Below are 20841 nucleotides of genomic sequence, written 5' to 3' on the forward strand. Positions count from 1 at the left end.
TTATAAACTAACATAAAATAATTATAAAAAGTTGAAACATCAAAGGTGCACACACTAACAAACTTTCCTACAAACAAAGTTTTTGGGGTCAAGCAAAGGCAACCACCTATAAGGTCTTTCTAATAAACTTGAAAGCGGGACTCTGATATCAAAGTATAATATGACTAAAGGTGCATTGGGAACTCTTGAGCGATGGAACCCAACTTCTGTTAGCTATTAATGACACGAGCCAAATGATGAATTATCGCCCTTGTATACTATCGGTGTGTACCAAAGGAGACAGACCACCCTATACAGGGTGTTTCTGAAAAGTCCATCACAAATTAAGGGGCGTGTTTATGGGACCAAACTGAGCGGAAAGTACCAAAGAACATGGGGTGTACAACATTTTGTTACGGAGATATGGCCTTCCAAACATTCGCCCCTAAAACAAGGAAATATCCAAAAATGAGGAGTAACACTTAAGACCGACTAACCAGCTTGTTTAAAATTACTAGACAATTTCAATAGCCTTTAATCGAACAATTGATTTCTACCTTTACTAATCAGAAGCGTATAAATGAGTAGAAGTATGCCTACGGTGGTAATGTAAAATTAATCCCAAGTGACATGATGTTTCAAGATCTTCCCAGCACCAAGTAAAATGGTTCTGATTGAAGGGACTTTTATTAGCACAGCGTAAACAACGTTATTTTCAGGAATTAGTCCAAATGTCCACGGGCGGCATTACAAAAACGAGGCAGTCTTTCGAATGATACTTGGACATGTTGGAAGATCCCTGGCTTGTTCCTGTTATCTCAAACCGTAAAAAGCTACGCAAATCTTCATCATCACGGACAACACTCTTGTACGTTAGGTATGACCTTGAGAAAACCTAAAAGGACATCTCGAATGTATTTGAAAAACCCATCTCCAATTAAGGAGCGTGTTGTTTGTTTCCAACAGAGTAAACTCGCCCAGAGAACAATTACAATGCAGAGCCACGTTTCGGCGTTAATGGCCCACAAAGGTGGTCCCAAACAAAAGAACAAACTTTAATTTGTTTCGTTCAGTAAGTATTTCATGTGTCATAGATAAAACGCCATGATTAATGCACAAAGAAAATGTTATTGACAAGTTTTCGGACCGCGATGCTGAAATGTGGTGGTGCACCATCGTGCATGAACCACATTCTGTTTATTAAACCTAAGGGTACGTCTTCGAGTAGTTCTGGTAAATCGTCCCGTAAGAACTACAAGTAAGCCACACCGTTTAACCTGGGCTCTAGGAAATATGGCCCAATTAAATTGTCACCCACAATACTACACCACACGTTTAAGCTGAATTGTACTTTGTGAATTCTAACGCAAGTTGCGTGTGGTTTTTTCTTAATCAGCAAACCAATTGGCGGCTGCTTGTTTTTGGATCGTCCTCGAAAATAGTGAGAACTTCGCCTATTCTTAAAAAACAGAGCACTAAAACAGAGCACTATGTTTTTTAAGAAAGGAATTAAAGAGGTTTCACGTACATGTGTTTGTTTTATTAAACTCATAATTCAACGAAGTCTGTTACAATGCCTTTCTTCACAAATGCCGAATATGCGGATATGCACCTAATGTATGGACTAGCCGAGGGGAATGCCGCTGCAGCTGTACGCTTGTATCAGGAAAGATTTCCGCAGAAGGGACTACCAAATCGACTGACGTTCGAGGCTGTGGACAGACGTTTGAGGCAAGATGGACGAATCCAACCGGCTGGACCTCAACCTAGAGCGAGAGCCATCCCAGAGGCCGTAGAAGACGAAGTTCTCACCATTTTCGAGGACGAGCCTGAATCAAGTACCCGCCAAGTTGGTCGCCGATTAGGCGTAAACCACACGCTCGTGTGGAAAATCCTCAGAAGCCACCGGTTTCATCCTTTCCATGTTCAAAAAGTTCAAGGTTTGAATCCAGCGGACTACCCACGACGCACGGCGTTTTGTCAGTGGTTTCTGGCTAAAGTAAACGATATCGATTTCCCACGGGATTTGTTGGTTACTGACGAAGCTAACTTTTCACGGGATGGTATTATTAACTTACATAATAAACATCAATGGTCCCAGCTAAACCCCCACGCAACTTGCGTTAGAAGTCACAAAGTACAATTCAGCTTAAACGTGTGGTGTAGTATTGTGGGTGACAATTTAATTGGGCCATATTTCCTAGAGCCCAGGTTAAACGGTGTGGCTTACTTGTAGTTCTTACGGGACGATTTACCAGAACTACTCGAAGACGTACCCTTAGGTTTAATAAACAGAATGTGGTTCATGCACGATGGTGCACCACCACATTTCAGCATCGCGGTCCGAAAACTTGTCAATAACATTTTCTTTGTGCATTAATCATGGCGTTTTATCTATGACACATGAAACACTTACTGAACGAAACAAATTAAAGTTTGTTCTTGTTTTTGGGACCACCTTTGTGGGCCATTAACGCCGAAACGTGGCTCTGCATTGTAATTGTTCTCTGGGCGAGTTTACTCTGTTGGAAACAAACAACACGCCCCTTAATTGGAGATGGGTTTTTCAAATACATTCGAGATGTCCTTTTAGGTTTTCTCAAGGTCATACCTAACGTACAAGAGTGTTGTCCGTGATGATGAAGATTTGCGTAGCTTTTTACGGTTTGAGATAACAGGAACAAGCCAGGGATCTTCCAACATGTCCAAGTATCATTCGAAAGACTGCCTCGTTTTTGTAATGCCGCCCGTGGACATTTGGACTAATTCCTGAAAATAACGTTGTTTACGCTGTGCTAATAAAAGTCCCTTCAATCAGAACCATTTTACTTGGTGCTGGGAAGATCTTGAAACATCATGTCACTTGGGATTAATTTTACATTACCACCGTAGGCATACTTCTACTCATTTATACGCTTCTGATTAGTAAAGGTAGAAATCAATTGTTCGATTAAAGGCTATTGAAATTGTCTAGTAATTTTAAACAAGCTGGTTAGTCGGTCTTAAGTGTTACTCCTCATTTTTGGATATTTCCTTGTTTTAGGGGCGAATGTTTGGAAGGCCATATCTCCGTAACAAAATGTTGTACACCCCATGTTCTTTGGTACTTTCCGCTCAGTTTGGTCCCATAAACACGCCCCTTAATTTGTGATGGACTTTTCAGAAACACCCTGTATGTATAGCTAAGGTGTTTTCGGTATGGGGCTCACCATTGAGACTCAGAGGGGTCTCACTAGGGGATTCAAAAGGACCCCAGGTATAACGCTGCTAAGCCTACTTCAAAAAGTGCGCCAAAGTTTGGTTCCGGAAAGACGAACACCGCGTGTGGAACAACGAAACGTCTCAATGCTTTAGAACTATACAGAAGTTTCTAAGAACTTACAGCAGGGCCATGCATGGTTGAAATAGGGATATAGTTAAGTTCGAAGCCATGTTGAAACTGATCAGAGAAAATATGGTAAAGGAATGTTAACTAAGCCCCCTATATTAATATGGATTTTATTACATATTCCTTGCTAAGTTGCTATAGCAGGGTTGCTACAGATTTTTCATTTCAAAATTCCCTGACTTTTTCCACCAGGTTTTCCCTGACCATCCAAAGCCAATTTCCCTGACCAATTTTCAAACTTACACTAACAGAAAAGTAAGTAAGAATGCAGCCTTTAAAAATTCCTTATTTATCATCAGCTTTGTACTTACAATTATGCTAATTTTATCACAGTTTTTAATTGAAACTACTATTTAGTAGTTAATAAAACTTTATTAGAAACTATCAGAAACAGTTTCCAAGTTTTACAGGCTTGTATCATTGTAAGTTTAATTTCAGTGTACTCAATGTTTAAAGCAAGGCGCGGAAGGATATGTATTAATTGTTTATGTCACAGGAAATTTCAAAGATATCACTGTTTAAATGCCCAACCAAAAACTACTTAATACTTATTTATTTGGTGGTCCATTTTAGACTTACAAAGTTCACGTCAAGCAAGGAGAGTTCAGGATCTACAACAGCAAGACAATTCATAATAACCCCCAAGCTATAACTACAAGTACTCGGTCGTAAAACAAACACTACTGGTCCGTAACATAGACAATTACCTACCTACAATCGTAACAAAGTGAACTTTCGCGTCATCAAATTACTCATTAAATATTCAAGACTTCTTTTTAACCCTTAACCCCTGACCTTATGACCATGCACTCTAAGCCTTGGTTAGTCGAAAAAAAATCATAAATACATTCTTACCAACATATAAAAAGAGATGAGACAGGGTCTTGAGTTGGAGATTCAAGATATTGATGAGATAGACCCCAAAGATATTGATTGCTGCACGAGGCTATGGGGGCTGGCTATATAGGAGCTGGGGTATTTTCCACCCCACCCCAAAAAAGAGAGAAGGAAAAAATAAAGGGGTTCCCCTTCTCTAATTGCGAACTGACCCCCAACCCAAGTTTCTATACGGTATAATCCTTTTTGGGGGTCCAGCTGTAGTACCACAGGGTCGCCTCTATACCCATATAGACATATAGAGACCAACCCGGGTTTGGGGGTTAGGGGGGTGGAAGTAGTTCGGACATTGGTAAGAAGAGAGAGAGAACGGGCCTCAGTGAGTATAGACCACCCTTTCCTTTGGAATTGTTCATGGAACTGAATTGAATTACATATGTAGAAGACTACGATGCCATTAATAGGTTGTGAGATATGCTAGGGTAACTACAGAGATATCGAGTCTACTGAATTTCAGTCTGGTATTTTTCGTAATTTGTAATTTACAGAGTGATGGATGGGACCCAATAGCTATGCCTAATTTGAAAGGTTTTTGGGTTTTTACTACAGGGTTTGAAAAAAGGTGTTTTATATTTTGCAGTTTGCTTAGGTTGCAATAATTGTTATTCACTGATTTATAAATCTTAAAATGTTTCATAAATAATAATAAAACTTATTAAATAATCCTTCATTTGAAGTTTAACAAATAAATATCTTATATTATCCTTAAAAAGTTCTAAAATTATTTTCGCATTTAAATTCATTAAAATTGAAGATTTTTAGCGATGGGTTTTATAAAGTGGGGTTTTTTATTATTAGATTTGAACCTTAGCTGTTTTATTCACTGAAAGACGTGTTCAACGTTGCAACTCGAGAATTTTCCCGACTATACCCTGGCCTTTTTAGTCAGTTTTAAAGTTCTCAGCTTTTTTCCTGGAGACCAATGGCAACCGTATTACTGCAGTTACCACCAGTTCGCCATCGACCCCAAGACAGACCATAGTCTTAGCAACTCAAGAATTACACCCCCCGTTAGTACTTGGCTCCATTCTACTTGTCCCGATGGACAAAGTATTCAACGTTCTTGGCGTTCCGTGGGCAAATATAGCTAAAAACGAGGGACGGGGTAAAAAGGGTGATTCGGTATAGGTTTGAGGTGGATGGTGAGGGTAAGGGTAAGGGGGACACACACATATATAGAGAAGCAAAAAAGAGTTCCGTGGGCGCACTTTCGATTGCGGGGGTGCATGGCGCGCGCGGTCTAGGGTCCGGGGTGGTATAGCCTTTTTGGTAAAAACGGTAGAAAACTGATCGATCGGACGAAGCAGACAGTCAGCGAGAAAAATACGTAGGCTTCCTGTACAGGGTGTTTAAGTTACAAAAAAAGGGTGGAATTTGGGTCCAATGGAAAACCAATCCACCTTATTTATTCCCTATGGCTAGAAGTTAGGCTTATCTCGAGATTCGTGGATTGGAGTAACAACTGCAGTCTGGGAAATAAGGAAATTTTTTTAACTAGTCCTTTGGACCAGTAACCCCCCCCCCTAGTGTCCGAAATAATAAACTGTTTCCAAGGACCAATAAACTCCCACTTCTTGAATTTAAAAACTAGTCCAATTAATAAACTGTCTTTGGACCAGAGGAAGTGCACTGCTATTTCCCAGACTGGTAACGGTAACGAGAAGTCGAGAAGAAATTAGTCTGTCGTCTGCTACAGTATACATATTTTAAAAAGGCCTTTGTAGCAGACGACAGATTAGTTTTTTCAAGGCACTCCCTCCCAGGCTTGGAAATAAGGTTTATTTATGAACTAGTCCTCCGGACCAGTGGCCCCTGATGTCTTAAATATGAAACTGGTCCCGGGACCAGTGACCCTTCCCCTATTTATTTTTCTACTGGTCCCAGGACTTGTGGTCGTTCTCTTTTCTAAAAAAATCTCTCTCGGCTTAGGGTTGTATACACAACTGGACTCCTGGAGTCGAAATTTATGTTAAAAAGAAAATAATTAAAGAGGTCCCCATATCAATTTTTAATAAAAGTAGGAATTAATAAACTAGTCATTGGGACCAGTGACCCTCACGTTTTGAATAAAAAAAGTGGTCCAAGCTATTAATAAACTGGTTTTTGACCTGTAAACCTGTCTTATTTCCTAGCCTGCTCCCTCCACGAATCCCGAGATGAGTCTATCTTCCGGTGATAGGGAATAAGTTGAATTTCGACGTTGAAAATGTAACTTGTATGATGCTTTGTCTTAAGTGACACCGATTTACAAATTGTGATTACAGTGTTTTACCAATGACCCCTTAATTAAATAAGCATTGCGTGTTCAGTTTCGTACTAAAATTAAGGGGGTCACCCATAAAACAATTGAATCCTAACTTGTTTACGGTGTCCCTTAGAGAAAAATGGCACAGAAAGGTTTCCACTCAGAATGCACTGTTCTACGACCCTGTACACACTTAGTGCTAGAAAAAACTCAGAAAGCTCGCGGGCGAAGAGCCATCAGACATGAGGGGTGGAAAGGATAAAAAAGGGGTTGCCTTAAAGGGGTTTTCCTCCGACGTCTGGTCAACCCGCGCGCCAGACACGCGACTAATATATTGAGATAAAGCTACCAGCTAGTTAAGTTCTCATACTAGTATACCAAAAGAGAGACCCACCGAAGAACATTGTCTAGGTCAATATTAGTTAATAATCGGTAAGGTATACAACGTTGATAATCATAGGATAACTTAGAGATGATTATAAGCTTCAAAATGAGACCAATTAGGTCAAATTCGGACCGTAACTAAAGAAGTTACAAGCTGTTTTCGATTTATAATCATTTCAAAAATATTTTTTCATAATGGTTTCGTACAAAGAGGTACGTATTGTTCACTATATATAGGAGATAGCTTCTATATTTGATGATCAAAAGGATGAGGTAGAGGAGGTTATCAGCTTTAAAATGAGACCAACTAGGTTAAAATCGGACCATGAATAAAGAAGTTACGACTTGATTTCGATTTCAAAATATTTCAAAAATATTTTCAATACGGTTTCATGTCAGGAGGTAAAATATGCTTAATAGTAGTTGCTTTCTAAATTTGATAATCAAAGGATGAGGTAGAGGAGGTTATCAGCTTTAAAATGAGACCAACTAGGTCAAAATCGGTTCATAAATAAAAAAGTTACCAGTACTTTGTTTTGAATTCCAAACCATTCAAAATAAGAAATCAAAAAAAAAAAAATCCGAAAAATATTTTGTTTCAAAGATATACAATTCTTGCTAGTAGTAAAGATTAGGTACGAACTCAAAGTTGATAACCAATTAACTGTACAGTTGAAGTAGAGCTAATTATAAGCTTCAAATTGAGACCAATATCATCAAATTTGGACCAAAATTAAACCATGTCCAAATACTTATTATAAAAAAAAACGTCTTGGTTTGGACCAAGGCCGAAAAAACAAACGATATGTGTGAGGTTTATCAATTGGCTGAAGTTTCAGATATTGCAATTTTTTTTAGTTATTTTTATCCATTTAATCCTTAAAAAATATTAAATTCAATCAACTGATTTTACTGTTAATCGATCTATTCCCTCTAAATTAATTGAAAAAATTACATATCTACGCTTTTTCAAGAACAATTACATTTTCCGAAAACATTTTATCATGAAATTAATTATTTTGAAGGGAGTACGAGCTGAGGGATCAATAATGAATATTTGAAATACTCTGTCTAAAAAGACCAAGCGAACTTTGACATAATTCGAAAGGAAAATGTAAATTTTTAAAAGTGGATTCCAAAGCAGGGTGTTGCACGAATTCATACATTTAATTTCGTGCTACGAAATGCTACATTTCCAATGTCGCGACTATGAAGTAAAGGTTGCACTGCAATTTCCCTCTTCGTACTTTAGAATTTGAAACGTCACCACCCCTTTCTACATTGTTGGCGTTACTTGTACACCGGTAACGTATTACGCATAATCATTTTAGCACGCGTAAATACCATTTCGGAAAACACACAGTGGCGAGGCCACCATTGGGTATTCTCCCTCGCACCAAGGGTCACCGCCAGACGGTAACAAAGTTGACTACAGGCAGGAGGCTAGTCAACTTTCACTGCCTATAGCGGTGCTTCTAGGCGAGAGAGAGGACCTTAATGGCGGTATCACACCTGTGTTTTAATTCTCTGTATGTAATTTCTAAAATGGTCTACTCTCTTACAAATGTGCACCGATTGGACTGAGTGATCGGTCCTTCAGGCGCTAGCGAGTGTCAAGCCACAACAATAATCATTCTTGTACACGAACGTTTTATAGTTTTAGGTTATTAAGGTTGGCGGGCAAGTCCGGAGAGTCATGTACCGTTCACCAATGTCACGTGAAAAGGTTTCGACCTATATGGTAATATTTGCTGGGTGTATTGCGTCGGCTCAGATAACCCAAAACACTGGAACCACTGGTGATTGTAAAATTTTATATATTGGGGAAATGGAGGAAGGGGGGGGGTTAAGTTAAGTGTGACCTTCTTCGTTTAACTGGTAATGAATGGAGATGAATATAACAAGCCATTGGTACTGAAACGTATTTCTTTTTATGCAATCTTTACCCTTACCTTTGGTTATAGGTATATATCTAACCATCGGTAGATATCATATTTGTCCAGTGTTACAGATAGCTACCTACTAAATGAAACCACACAGGATAAACGATGTTGCTTTGTCTTAAATAGACGACATTAGTTATTTAGTTTATTAACTAGTCTGAACAAAATAAATTTAAATTATCATGTTTTTTTGAACATCAGTCTTCTTAGCAACTTACAGATTTAAACTTTTTTGGGTGCAAATTTGAAAATTTGTCAAGCCAGCAACAATTAAATCTATGTCCGTCAAGGTGCTTACCCGTACTCCCTTCAAAATAATTAATTTCATGATAAAATGTTTTCGGAAAATGTAATTGTTCTTGAAAAAGCGTAGATATGTAATTTTTTCAATTAATTTAGAGGGAATAGATCGATTAACAGTAAAATCAGTTGATTGAATTTAATATTTTTTAAGGATTAAATGGATAAAAATAACTAAAAAAAATTGCAATATCTGAAACTTCAGCCAATTGATAAACCTCACACATATCGTTTGTTTTTTCGGCCTTGGTCCAAACCAAGACGTTTTTTTTTATAATATCTGTCACTTCAGTCTTAATGTAATTAAATTTTGAATAATTATGTTAGCTCTACCGTCATACATTTTGGGTTGAAAGAAGAACTTATGTATCGTTAATTACATTTAACTTATATAAAAAACATAGATTTCGATAAGCATATAATTTGTACTTTATTTAAGATAAAGTTTAAATATTACAATATTTAAAATATAGAATAAAAATGTTTATTTGTTTCGTACACTCTATACATATACAGTGTGGTCGAGATCAGACCAACACCTTCCTTTATGTACAACCCCCAATACTGCCAACGGCTGATGTCATACTAAATTATACAGCGTGTAAATAAATGTCTGGAATTCATGATTATTATATGCTAGTGACAAGTTACAAAAAGAATACTGGAGAATATGCCTGAACACAACAAAATATTTTAAAGCACAGTCCTACGATTGGTCTTAGAACAAGGGCCTCAAATTAAAACTTCTTAACTGTTTGGTAAACACATCAACGAAAATATTCGACGTTTCTACCATTGTGGTTGAGGCAGACGACTGTCCATGTCTTGCAATACATTTGCAAGCAGTAAACTCATGACGCCTGGTAAGACTAATGGTATTGCCGTCTTAGGTAATCCTCGTCCGTTAAGGCATGATGTAAGGGGTATGATAATGCCGGTAGTGATGCCATTGTAAACTGGCACAAACAGTAGAAAGGCTTAGTGCAACTTCTTGTTCCACCGCTCTATTATTACTTATTAGCATGAATTGGCTTCAAAACGTGCTACGATGTCAAAATCTCTATCCTCATTACAGACTATACAGTCTCTTCTACATTCACGATCTTGCACTACTGAAATCACGAAGGTGATCGCCAATGTCGGCAAAGGTGCTTCGCACCGGATGTTGTCGGTGTGGAAACAGTTCGGCATAAAGCACTGCTTTTAGTTGAACGTTACTGAGACCTTCACCCAAAATAAACATCATGTCCAATTTGTCCTGGTTAGAATAGGTTGGCATTTTGCTAGGAAACGAGACTAACTACTGTAATTCTACTACTTAGCTGCGACACTGAAAGACCCTGTATATCTAAAGAGACCGGAAGTTCCTCTAAGTTTTCAAAGATTGCCAGATTGAGCGGGTCATGGGGTTTATAGTGGTGAAGGTTGCTTTGACTTTCGACACGTGACACCGCGGTATGTTTTTGGTGCTCCAATGTCCTCTCCCCATAGGCCCAACCAATTACCATCCTGGTTTTTCGGCTCAGTGTTGCGGTATTGCCGGTCCCATTAGAAATACAAGGTCTGTATTGTTAAGGCTTAGAAATACGTGGTCTTATAAACTGGTCCTCAGGATTAGTGACCCCTAACGTCTATAAAAAATAAACTGGTCCTTAGGACCAGTGACTCTAACCATAATATTCTTTCTACTGGTCCCATTGTAAAGTTTTTTTGTTGATATATATAGGCGCTAGCCCACTTGCGAGAAGGTTCAAGGTAGTTTGACCATAAATGATAGGTTTGACTAAATTGACTCTGCGAGACTTCAAAATTCCAATCGTGTCGAGACTGCCGACTGCCGCGTAGTTTTAAATCTAACTTAATACCACTACCAAAACCTGGTACCACTTGGCAAGCCCTTCATTTGGGTCTAAACTCTAGAGTGATACGGTTTATTGTGTTTGAAAGAGAAAAGTTAAGAGTAGAAATTGGAAGAAAGCTTGAATTTTTAAACTGGTCCCGCCTCAATTCCCATCAAAAAACTTAATTATTAATTTTTTCAATTAAAAAACTGGTCCAAGCAATTAATAAACTGGTTTTGGACCAGTGGACGTGTGCTATTTCTAAGTCTGGTAGTGTTAAAATTGTAACAATACTCCTGTTAAAAAGGCACAAATACTGTAACATCCCGCCCAAACTTTTAAGTTTCGCTCCTTTTCAATGGCTCTCTTTTCAATATGGGAAAAATGCTTTTAAATGACAATTTATTTACGTGTAAGAATTAAACAGGAAAATGGAGGCTGAGTGTAAGATAAGTGTAATTTTAATTATAATTTGTTAGTTTAATTATAAGGTATCCATGAATTTCCCAAAAACATTCGTGTTTTGGGTTGATTTCACATTAATTATACTTGATTAAGTTTAATTTAACGGTTTATCTAGTGTGGATACAAGTTTCGATAAAATATTAACTTTAATTGCAATTACCCTAAAATATGTAAGAGCTTTCGATGTATTTTAATGATGAATTAAATTAATTTGAAAGTGAAATAGGAAACATCTGTGGCTGTGCGAAAAACTTGTGATGTTTTAATATTAATTTGAGCGCGGTTCGGGAGAGTGGATTAATCTTAAAAGTATAATTTATTGGAATTTTTTACCGTAATTGCAACGTTTAGTGAAGTTTAACATTTTTGCCAGTCATTATTTTACCCAAAACTTTTGAATTTCGCGCCAATTAATGTACTTTAAAGATAGTTTAAATTAACTTAAGTGTGAAATAGAAAACATTGGGATTTACCAATGGCTTGGGTAGTTTTAAATAAGATTAAAAGTTATTTGAGTTTTTATCCAAAAAATGAATATATTTGGTTTAATTTCACATTAATTATATTTAATTGAGTGACAATTAACGTAGGATTGTGTTTCGGCAGTGTACATTTAGGTTATAAAATGACTTTCAATATATACTTCACGTTAATTGCAATTTTTAGTGGAGCTTTTGAATCTTATTTTACCCTACACTTTCGAAATTCGCGCCTATTAATGTACTTTAAAGATAATTTAAATTAACTTAAGTGTGAAATAGAAAACATGGGGCTATACCAACAGCTTGTCCAGTTTAAATCTTAAGTTACTCGAGTTCTCATCCAAAATATGTACATTTCATCTTTAAATTCACGCTAATTATACTTAATTAAGTTTAAATTTATGAAGGATTGAGGTTTGGCAGTGTTGATTTAGCTTATAAAATGAGTTTCAAATCACCTTTATAGTAAAGTTCAGAAGAGTTTTTTCATTCTTGCCAACACATTGCGTTCAATTTTTATCACACCCCGTGCTAAATTTTCGGTAACATAAAGATCATCTATAACATATGTTAATGAATGATGTGATTTTATAGTTTGGCAACTTTGACTTGAATACCAGTAATTAAATTAAATACCTAAACAATTCATAGCAATTTAGTCAAATAAACAAACGGCAATGTGAACTGTGGAGATAACGAACAACGTAACCCTGACGTTATTGCTGACGTGGTTACGTTGGAAAAATCTGCGCAGATGTAAACATGGAAATTATTTGACTAATTAAATTACATAACGACACTGTCCTCCTGGATTAACCAGCACCACTGTTATATTTATGAATTAACAAAATCCACTGTTGGTAACAAATGGTTTTTAAAATGATTAACGTAACATAACATACTGACTGGTTCAATAGTATAGAAATTGTTTTAATGAATGATCTGGTCCTCTACGTTGGTTGAGTTTCAGGAATTATATCACACACCTTCACAATTAGTAGCATTTTAGTGAGATTAACAAATAATGAAACCTTGTATACCTCAAATGAGAATGTTGAATTAACTGCGCTAACGTAACACGACGACTCTTAAAACTGCCGTAAGGAAAACACATTGAACTTTTTGTCATCTTTCCAGTAGTATTTTGAAGTTCTCGATCTTTTCAAAGGGTGAAAAGCACTATCTTTATTTCAACACCTTAATAATTTGAATAAATATGCCATTTTTTACTTCAAATTGGAAGCGCACATGGTAAATACAGTAAAAAAAAAACCTGGGGTTAGCCTGGTTAGGAAATGTTTCTAGCATAAAACGGAGCAGACTATATAAAGAATTCCAAAACAAATGAGAGCTGGAAATAAGCCTTTTTAATAATCTTTGAAGAGGACAGACACAGTATAAAGACTATAATTTCATAGACTAACTAAAATACAACCTAAGCCTTGGCCGTAAAGAACGTCGAAAAACTTACTTCAAAAGATATAAAAACCTCTATTAACTGTAATTATTTACCTGAATTAATTTTTTAGATGAAAATTCGACCTGATAACAAAGTATTTGTTCTTAAGGGTGTTATAGATAATTAGCAAATCCAAATAAAGGTGTTCAAGCTCGGATGAAATACCAAAGTAATTAATTTTAGTTGCCTTACTGTCGTCTGCTATGAAATTAGGAATTTTCCACATAAAAGCAAACGTTTGAAATTTATCAACGTAACTTGTTAGCACGCAAAAAGCTAGGCCGTTCTAGTTATCAATGAGAACGAAAATGGGAAAATTAGTTTAAACGCGCTAGGAGGTTAGGCTGACTTCTGACCCGCAAGTAATTTTTTGACGTACTATCTTAATTAGTTAAATTACAAAAATTAGAATTCATTAATTAAAAATCGAAACATGTAAGTTTCTCATTTAAGAAATGCTTGTTAATTTAGAAGCATTCCTAAAACTAACTTCGCTATAGTTTTTCCGTATGGCCTGTCTCAATTTCCTTAAAAAACCGAAAATTTTTTAATGCTTTTTCTATGGGACGCTAACCCTAAAAGGTGTGACTTTTTCTTTAACATTACGGAAGGGTGTCATGTCATATCTACAAGGGCCTACCGGCCCTGTAGAATATATTCAGTATTGAGGTTGCTTTCAATTTCAACCAATTTTCATACAACAATATCCCATCCAAAAAATCCATCAAACAACAACAAAAAATGCAAATTAAAAAATGAAATAACTCACTGCGCACCGTTGAATCTGGACGATTTGTAAACTCCCAAGCAATATTGTCCTGGTCGGTCTCCAGAGTCCAGCATGCATGTTGGGTCATCCTGAACACACCACTGCGAACGGGTCTTTGGTCCATATCCTCTTGATGCGTATTATAAGGGGGGGGGGGTTGGAGGGTGAAGGGTTGATGGTACATTCTATCGGCTTGTACTTCTCCAGTTACCAAGGCGGAGTTCTTGGTCCATCTATCTGTACTGGCGACGACGTAGGGTACCACCACCACCACCGTGCCGTGGTCTATCTCTCTCGACTCTCTTTTTTTGGCTTGTCTAGCTCGGTCGGTCAATCCCCACCAATGACGATAAATAATACATGGCATTGTTTTGTTGACACAGAAAGGGGTTTTCTTGATCCACATTTCCCTTCTTGGTGATATACGAATTAAAACGATATTGTGCTCATGAATCGACAGACAAATATTGACGTTGACTTCGTGAACATTGTGAAATCGGTTCCTGCAAGAAATGAGACTATGAATTTAGGTACCTAATAACGTTATGGTATTTGCAATAACAGTATGGAATTTAATTAAGATTAGTGTTAACTTCTCTAGTATATCAACGGAACCGTCATTAGAAATTTAATTTCAATGTTTAAAGCTAGGCGCGCATGGATACGTAATAAATTAGTTGAGTCTATATTATATTTTTTCTGGTATATCAAGGTCATAATTTCGAAATTATTTAATTAATTTAAAGTGATTACTGTTGTAAAAATGTATTCCCTAAGCTCACTGCATAATTAATGCTAATTTGCAATTTCTTCTCTGCTGGTACTCTTTAGAATTAAATATTTTAAGACATCCACTAAGGTTGACCCAAGATATCTCGAGGTATAATTGCATAACGTTCAAATCAATTAAAAGCCTTTTTAGTTAAATTGAAGTACGCAATTTTTGTTTAACCTAAAAATGACTAAAAATAGAATATTCCATTAATTCCATTAGAGAAGCAAACACCACCAGGAACAGGAAGGTCACCTTCTGGCGTTAAGAATCACCACTAGAGGCCACTTGGGTTGGCTAGCCTGCCTACCTCCGCGTGAACTTAGGCTCCCTCTGGTTTTGCTTCTAAACGCAAGGGAAATAACCCAAGAAGGTGACCTTCTCCGCTCCTGTATGTTAGTTTCTCTTCAGGTAGTTAATGCAATGGTCTATAACCAAAGAAACAAGAGAGGTATATAATATCCAACACAGTGTCCATAACAATTCATCTTTTTTTGGGGTCCCAACGCAAGCTCGAGTTGAGTTGACCATGCACCCTAACCTGATATAAGACCCCTGGTGTCTGATACTATACCACGGTTACCACCATAGCCATAGGACATCTACGATCTTCCATCCATGGACCCTTTCCCAACCCCAAGTAACATCTCTTATGCACTCACTCTCTCTCCATCTCTTTGACTGCAACCAATCACGGGACACAATTTCACCAACGAAACCTTGGGGGGAGGGACGTAATTTATACCCCCCCCCCCTACGTGTAGAAACCGAGTAGCACGAGCCAAAGGTGGGGGAGTTCTAGAGAACAGTTCACTTTTCCCTGCCCTGGCTTCTTTTTGGAATTCAATCTCTCTCTTGGAGTCTTTCACTCTCGGAGTACGAAGAGAACCCAGAAACTATAGTGATGTGATGTGAGATCATTTTTTCCAGGACTTCACGAGCGCGTGTCACAAGGTTTTTGTGACCTTTTTTTTTAAGTCCTGTCCCTTGGGAAGACCTCGTTTTAATTGTCTTGACAGTTTCATCACGCGTGGATTTTTTAATCTTCAAGAATAATTATAATTCGGGATGAATAGTTTTACGAAGACGAACTGTTATTAATTAATTAAAAGTTATGATGGAAGAAGTATTTACGGGATTGTTTAAAGAATTATTTCGAGTTTGTGCTAATACGAGGATTGTAAGATGTCTATTATTAAGTGAAAGGGAAACTTTGTTTATAATGTCAAGATTATTGGAGAATATTACAGACATGGATGCTGCTAAGAATTTACGGAGAAAAGTAAGTTTCAAATAAAACTTTTTTAAGTATTTTTTCAATGATTGATTTTGGGGTTTTTGTAGGTTTTTTTTTGAAAATTGGTACATACGCAGGGCTCTAGCTACACTGAAGCAAAGTTTATGATGTAGGATATATGCTAGCTGTGGAATTTTTTCAATCATTTTGGAAAATTGGCTTGGTTAGGGTCCAATTTTTCACATCGAAATTAGCAAATAATTTTAAATTTTCCACAAGAATTTTTTTTTTATTTAAGCCAATTAAAGTGCGGACATTAAACGTGTCATTCGTAATGGACAATTTAAAATGGGGTGACCCATAACCTTAATTATCCTCGGGTCATAGATGGAATTAACTCTTTAATTAATTAAAATTAAACAATTAAAGAAATAAGTCAAATTATCGCCGATAAAAAAACATCAATTTTGACCCATGACTCAAAAATCGCTACTTTCTCCTAATTTGCTTCAACGAATCGAAATTTATCAATAAACTAGCTGTTACCCGCGGCGTCGCTCGCGTGTAATAAGAACTTCCATCAAAAAGTTATAAAGAAAGGGTAATTTTACTGATGACTAATATTTTTGTAGCACCCTAGGACCGAAGGCACTCGGCGTTGCCCGTCAGCCCGTCGGGACATTTTTTATTACTTTTCACGCGGACATTATTCCATAAAGAAGGGTTTTTAAGTTTTAGGCCGCCATTTAAAAAGAAGGCAACAAATCGAACCCAAAGACCATTCATTCCGTCTATAGGTTAAAGGAAATCAGTGTACTAAATATTTGTGAAATCGGTTGAAACGCGCGGACTTTGTTGCGTAGAGAAGATTTTTTACATTTCTGAGCGCCATTTTTTAAGATGGCGGCGGATTGGAAAAATCTTTCTTAGTACGCGCCTACTACGTATGAGTAACGTTCCTGCAAATTTTCAGCCTTCTAGGGCGAGCGGTTTGGGCTGGGCGTTGATTATCAGTCAGTCAGTCAGTCAGGACTTTGATTTATATAGATATAGATAATCCTTTAGTGGCTTGGGAGATTTTAAAATTCACTAAGAGAATTTTCTTACTTTACAAGAACCCAGAGACTACTTCCCAATACTTAATACAGGATAACCGCGTTTTCAAGTACCTATCTTTTTATAATTAACAATAATGATATGAAATAAGTGAACCCCAATAAGTAAAAAAAAATTCAATATCAAGGTCATTAACCCTAATTAAAAACAAACCTAATTATTTGAAAATAAACAAAAATCAAATTTAATTAAACCTAATAATTTAGAAATAGACAAAAATCAAATTTGATTAAATCTAATTATTTTCAAATAGATCAGAAATCAAATTTGATTAAACCTAATTACTTAAAAATAGACAAAAATAAAATTTGATTAAGCCTAATTACTTAAAAATAAACGTAAATCAAATTTGATTAAACCTAATTACTTAAAAATAGACGTAAATCAAATTTGATTAAGCCTAATTACTTAAAAATGGACGTAAATCAAATTTGATTAAACCTAATTACTTTAAAATAGACAAAAATAAAATTTGATTAAGCCTAATTACTTAAAAATAAACGTAAATCAAATTTGATTAAACCTAATTACTTAAAAATAGACGTAAATCAAATTTGATTAAACCTAATTACTTTAAAATAGACTTAAATTGGATTAAACCTAATTACTTAAAAATAACATAAAATCAAATTTGATTAAACCCAATTAAAATTAAAATTAAATCTGTTTCAAGGTCGACCTTGATTTCTATGTGCTTATCGGGAAGTCTAATTTGCAAATGAATTAGATTTAATTTTAATTTTAATTGGGTTTAATCAAATTTGATTTTATGTTATTTTTAAGTAATTAGGTTTAATCCAATTTAAGTCTATTTTAAAGTAATTAGGTTTAATCAAATTTGATTTTTGCCTATTTTTATATATAGGTTTAATCAAATTTGGAAAAAGGACCACGGCCCACGGGGTCCCTTATTTCCCGCTCAAAATTTATTAACTACAGACCAAATTTCTTGGATTTCACCTCAAGAAATATTACAAAATACAAATCTCTTGGAAATCTGGTTGGTAGAAAATGCATAAAAGGGAGCTAGTCGTCACCTCAGAGCCAGGGGGACAAATAATCCGATTGCTATTGTGAAATTGGGGGGTCCCAATTTTTTTAGGCGCGTAAGTAAGGAATCAAAATCTTTATTTCTTCTATAAGTATGGATGGTAGAGAAAAAAATCTGCGCAGGAAACTGGCTTGGCAATATAATCTTTATGGGCAGCGTGTATTTTTGGCTACTTCCGCGGAAGTCAAAGAAGAAAAAAATAAATATATAAATTTTGGTGCTGAAGTGAATTTGAAATAGTCAACGCGCCCCAAGAGAGAGAAAGAGAGGTTGCCCGAAGTGTTTCCCCGCTTTTATTCAACTATCACTTGATTTACGCGTTTAAGTCTAAAATACTTCGCCACAATTGACCCCTAGCTATTTGATTTACGATCGGGTTTATTTTACAAAGTGCAGCGGTTATTTTCGAGATGTTATTCATCTTAGGCCTAAAATTAGTATGCCCAAAACTAAATTGATATTAGAAAACTTTTAAAGTTTATCTTGCTCAAAAGTTTTCCGAACTAATCAACGCATAAGTTTATAAGATATGTTCTTTCCATAAGTTTGTAAATTCTGGTAACTTAGAAACTGGAGCTTGTAATTTTGAAGTGAGTGAGGTAGGTCATAGATTCAGGGTAAAGCGAAGACGCCTGATGAGGCGCTGCTGTCAAATTTGGGCTTAGTAATGCAAACTAAATAGGACCTAGATGGAAGTCCTGCAAAATTAACCGCCCAGTGCAGTCATTCAATTCTCGCTTGTCGTTCTAACTCGAACTAGCTAGAGCTGTAAATCTCTCAGTAGCATTTCGAAGTATAAATAGTGACATACTTATGGAACACATCTTATAAACTCATGATCAAATACTATAGCCCACTAAAAGTTTTAGATTAAATTTCCCTCAGTATTTCCTGTGATTTTCTCTGACAATTTTAAAATGTCAAACGTTGTCAATGTTAAGACTGGGATATTTGTTGAGAATATTTCGGTGTTAAAAACTTTCAATTTGGAAATTATGTTTTAAACATATTTGTTGCAACGTGTTCAACGCTGCAATTCTTCGTATAAACCCAAGGAAATTCCCTTAACTGTTCCACGTTTTTCCTAACCCTAGTATTAGTGCTGAGCAACGTTCTTTTCTACCAATGTTTAATATTAGAATCAGCGGGACAAAAAACTGGACATATTCTGGGCACTCCACTCCGTAAAGTAGGAATGGAACCAAGTACTTAAAGGGATAGAAACAATAACCCTTTGGTCCCCAACCATTTAAAGAAATGGCCGATACGTGCATGGTCTGTTGGAATGTATTGTCTCAACCGCACGCGAATGGAATGTAGATTACGGATCCTTTAGTAGTCAATTAACGCTTTGCGGTCTTTGCCTACAATGACACTCGAGAGTCCATGAGGACTTCCATCTTCACTAAGCCTTTGCTATGGCTGAATAACCTTCCTCTGATGATTTAATGAAAGAGGTTTCAGGGTTTCCCAATCAAGGACACACTAAACTAAGTCTAGATTCGTGACAATGTACCTAAACGAGCTTTTTTACCACGATATGAAAGCCTTAAATAATCTTAAGCCTTGGCTTCCATTTTTCCCTCCATAGTAATTTACAGAAATCGCGGCTTCATTCATTACATAATTAAGAAATATCTTAATGATAATGAAAATAACATTGCTTGAAATTAACATACCATATTAGTTCTTTTTTTAAATGATAAAATTCGTGTTAAATTTAAGTTTTAAACATAAAAGTTAAGTTACATAACGCATAGCGACTTAACGTGGCAGCTGTCGAGTGCCGGGAAGACGCGTTCAACTCACCCTGGTGGCGGATTTCGATGTCAAAGTGGATGAACTTTAACCTTCACTGTTTTAATAGCGTTTTTTTTTCGGTTTTTTTTTAATTAGATTAGAAAATTCTAAAGATAATTCATGAAATATTGATATAAACAAGAAGATAACAATGTAATGAAAAATGAAATTAAAAAATGTTTGAACTAAATATTTAATTAGTAAATGTTGATTGAATTAATAATGCCGTTTTAAATTTGTATTTTTATGATAGAATGAGGAAATATATTTATTTAAAAGCGGTTTACATTGCATTAAGTGCTAGGTCCTCTTCTAATATTGCTCCATGGGGCAGATCCTAGAATTCAATGGAAAACCATGGATCTTATAAACCAACTCAACAGGGGCTGTAATTTTTCTGGTATATCAAGGTCACTATAAATTAATTCCATCTGGATAATTGACAGCAGGAATACATATAGCTACTAGGAATAATTGTGTAGGGCCCCATTTTTGCTTTGCGCCATCTATCGGATGGTGCAAAGGTTTAGTCCGACTATTTTTTACGGCTGGGCGCGCCATTTTCCCCCATTTTCCCCTCTTTTTCCCGTGCGGAATTCAGAAATTTTTAAAAAGTACTCAGTATCACACTTAGGTGGCTCTGCAACGTGAAAGAATTTATTTATTTATGAAATTATTTTCCTCCTCGACCGGGTTTCGATCCCGCACCATCC

General features: G+C 36.2%; 4 protein-coding genes across 5 annotated transcripts in view; 3 read left to right on the forward strand and 1 right to left on the reverse strand.

The window, feature by feature from the left end:
* Window positions 1–20841, forward strand: part of LOC149705328 (DNA (cytosine-5)-methyltransferase 1-like) — a 358139-nt gene that overhangs the window by 100262 nt on the left and 237036 nt on the right. The gene's annotated exons all lie outside the window — the stretch shown is intronic.
* Window positions 313–2215, forward strand: LOC149705338 (uncharacterized). The gene is made up of 2 exons (XM_089865586.1): window positions 313–856; window positions 946–2215. Exon 2 carries the CDS (start codon window positions 1553–1555, stop codon window positions 2213–2215), a length of 663 nt encoding a protein of 220 aa, XP_089721712.1. The 5' UTR covers window positions 313–856; window positions 946–1552.
* Window positions 14042–20489, reverse strand: LOC149705339 (uncharacterized). The gene is made up of 3 exons (XM_089865637.1): window positions 20008–20489; window positions 14160–14655; window positions 14042–14056 (listed from the first exon to the last, which is right to left on the reverse strand). The coding sequence occupies exons 2-3, from the start codon at window positions 14556–14558 to the stop codon at window positions 14042–14044; spliced, it is 414 nt and encodes a 137-aa protein (XP_089721763.1). The 5' UTR covers window positions 14559–14655; window positions 20008–20489.
* Window positions 15773–20841, forward strand: part of LOC149705340 (uncharacterized) — a 37628-nt gene continuing 32559 nt past the window's right edge. The window contains exon 1 of the mRNA XM_089865622.1: window positions 15773–16206. The gene's annotated coding sequence lies outside the window, so the exon portion shown is untranslated. The remainder of the gene's footprint in view (window positions 16207–20841) is intronic.

The sequence above is a fragment of the Phalangium opilio genome, unplaced genomic scaffold (genome assembly GCF_054372755.1).
Source record: "Phalangium opilio isolate 3A_F unplaced genomic scaffold, DU_Popi_V2 ptg000014l_1, whole genome shotgun sequence".
Lineage (NCBI taxonomy): Eukaryota > Metazoa > Arthropoda > Arachnida > Opiliones > Phalangiidae > Phalangium > Phalangium opilio.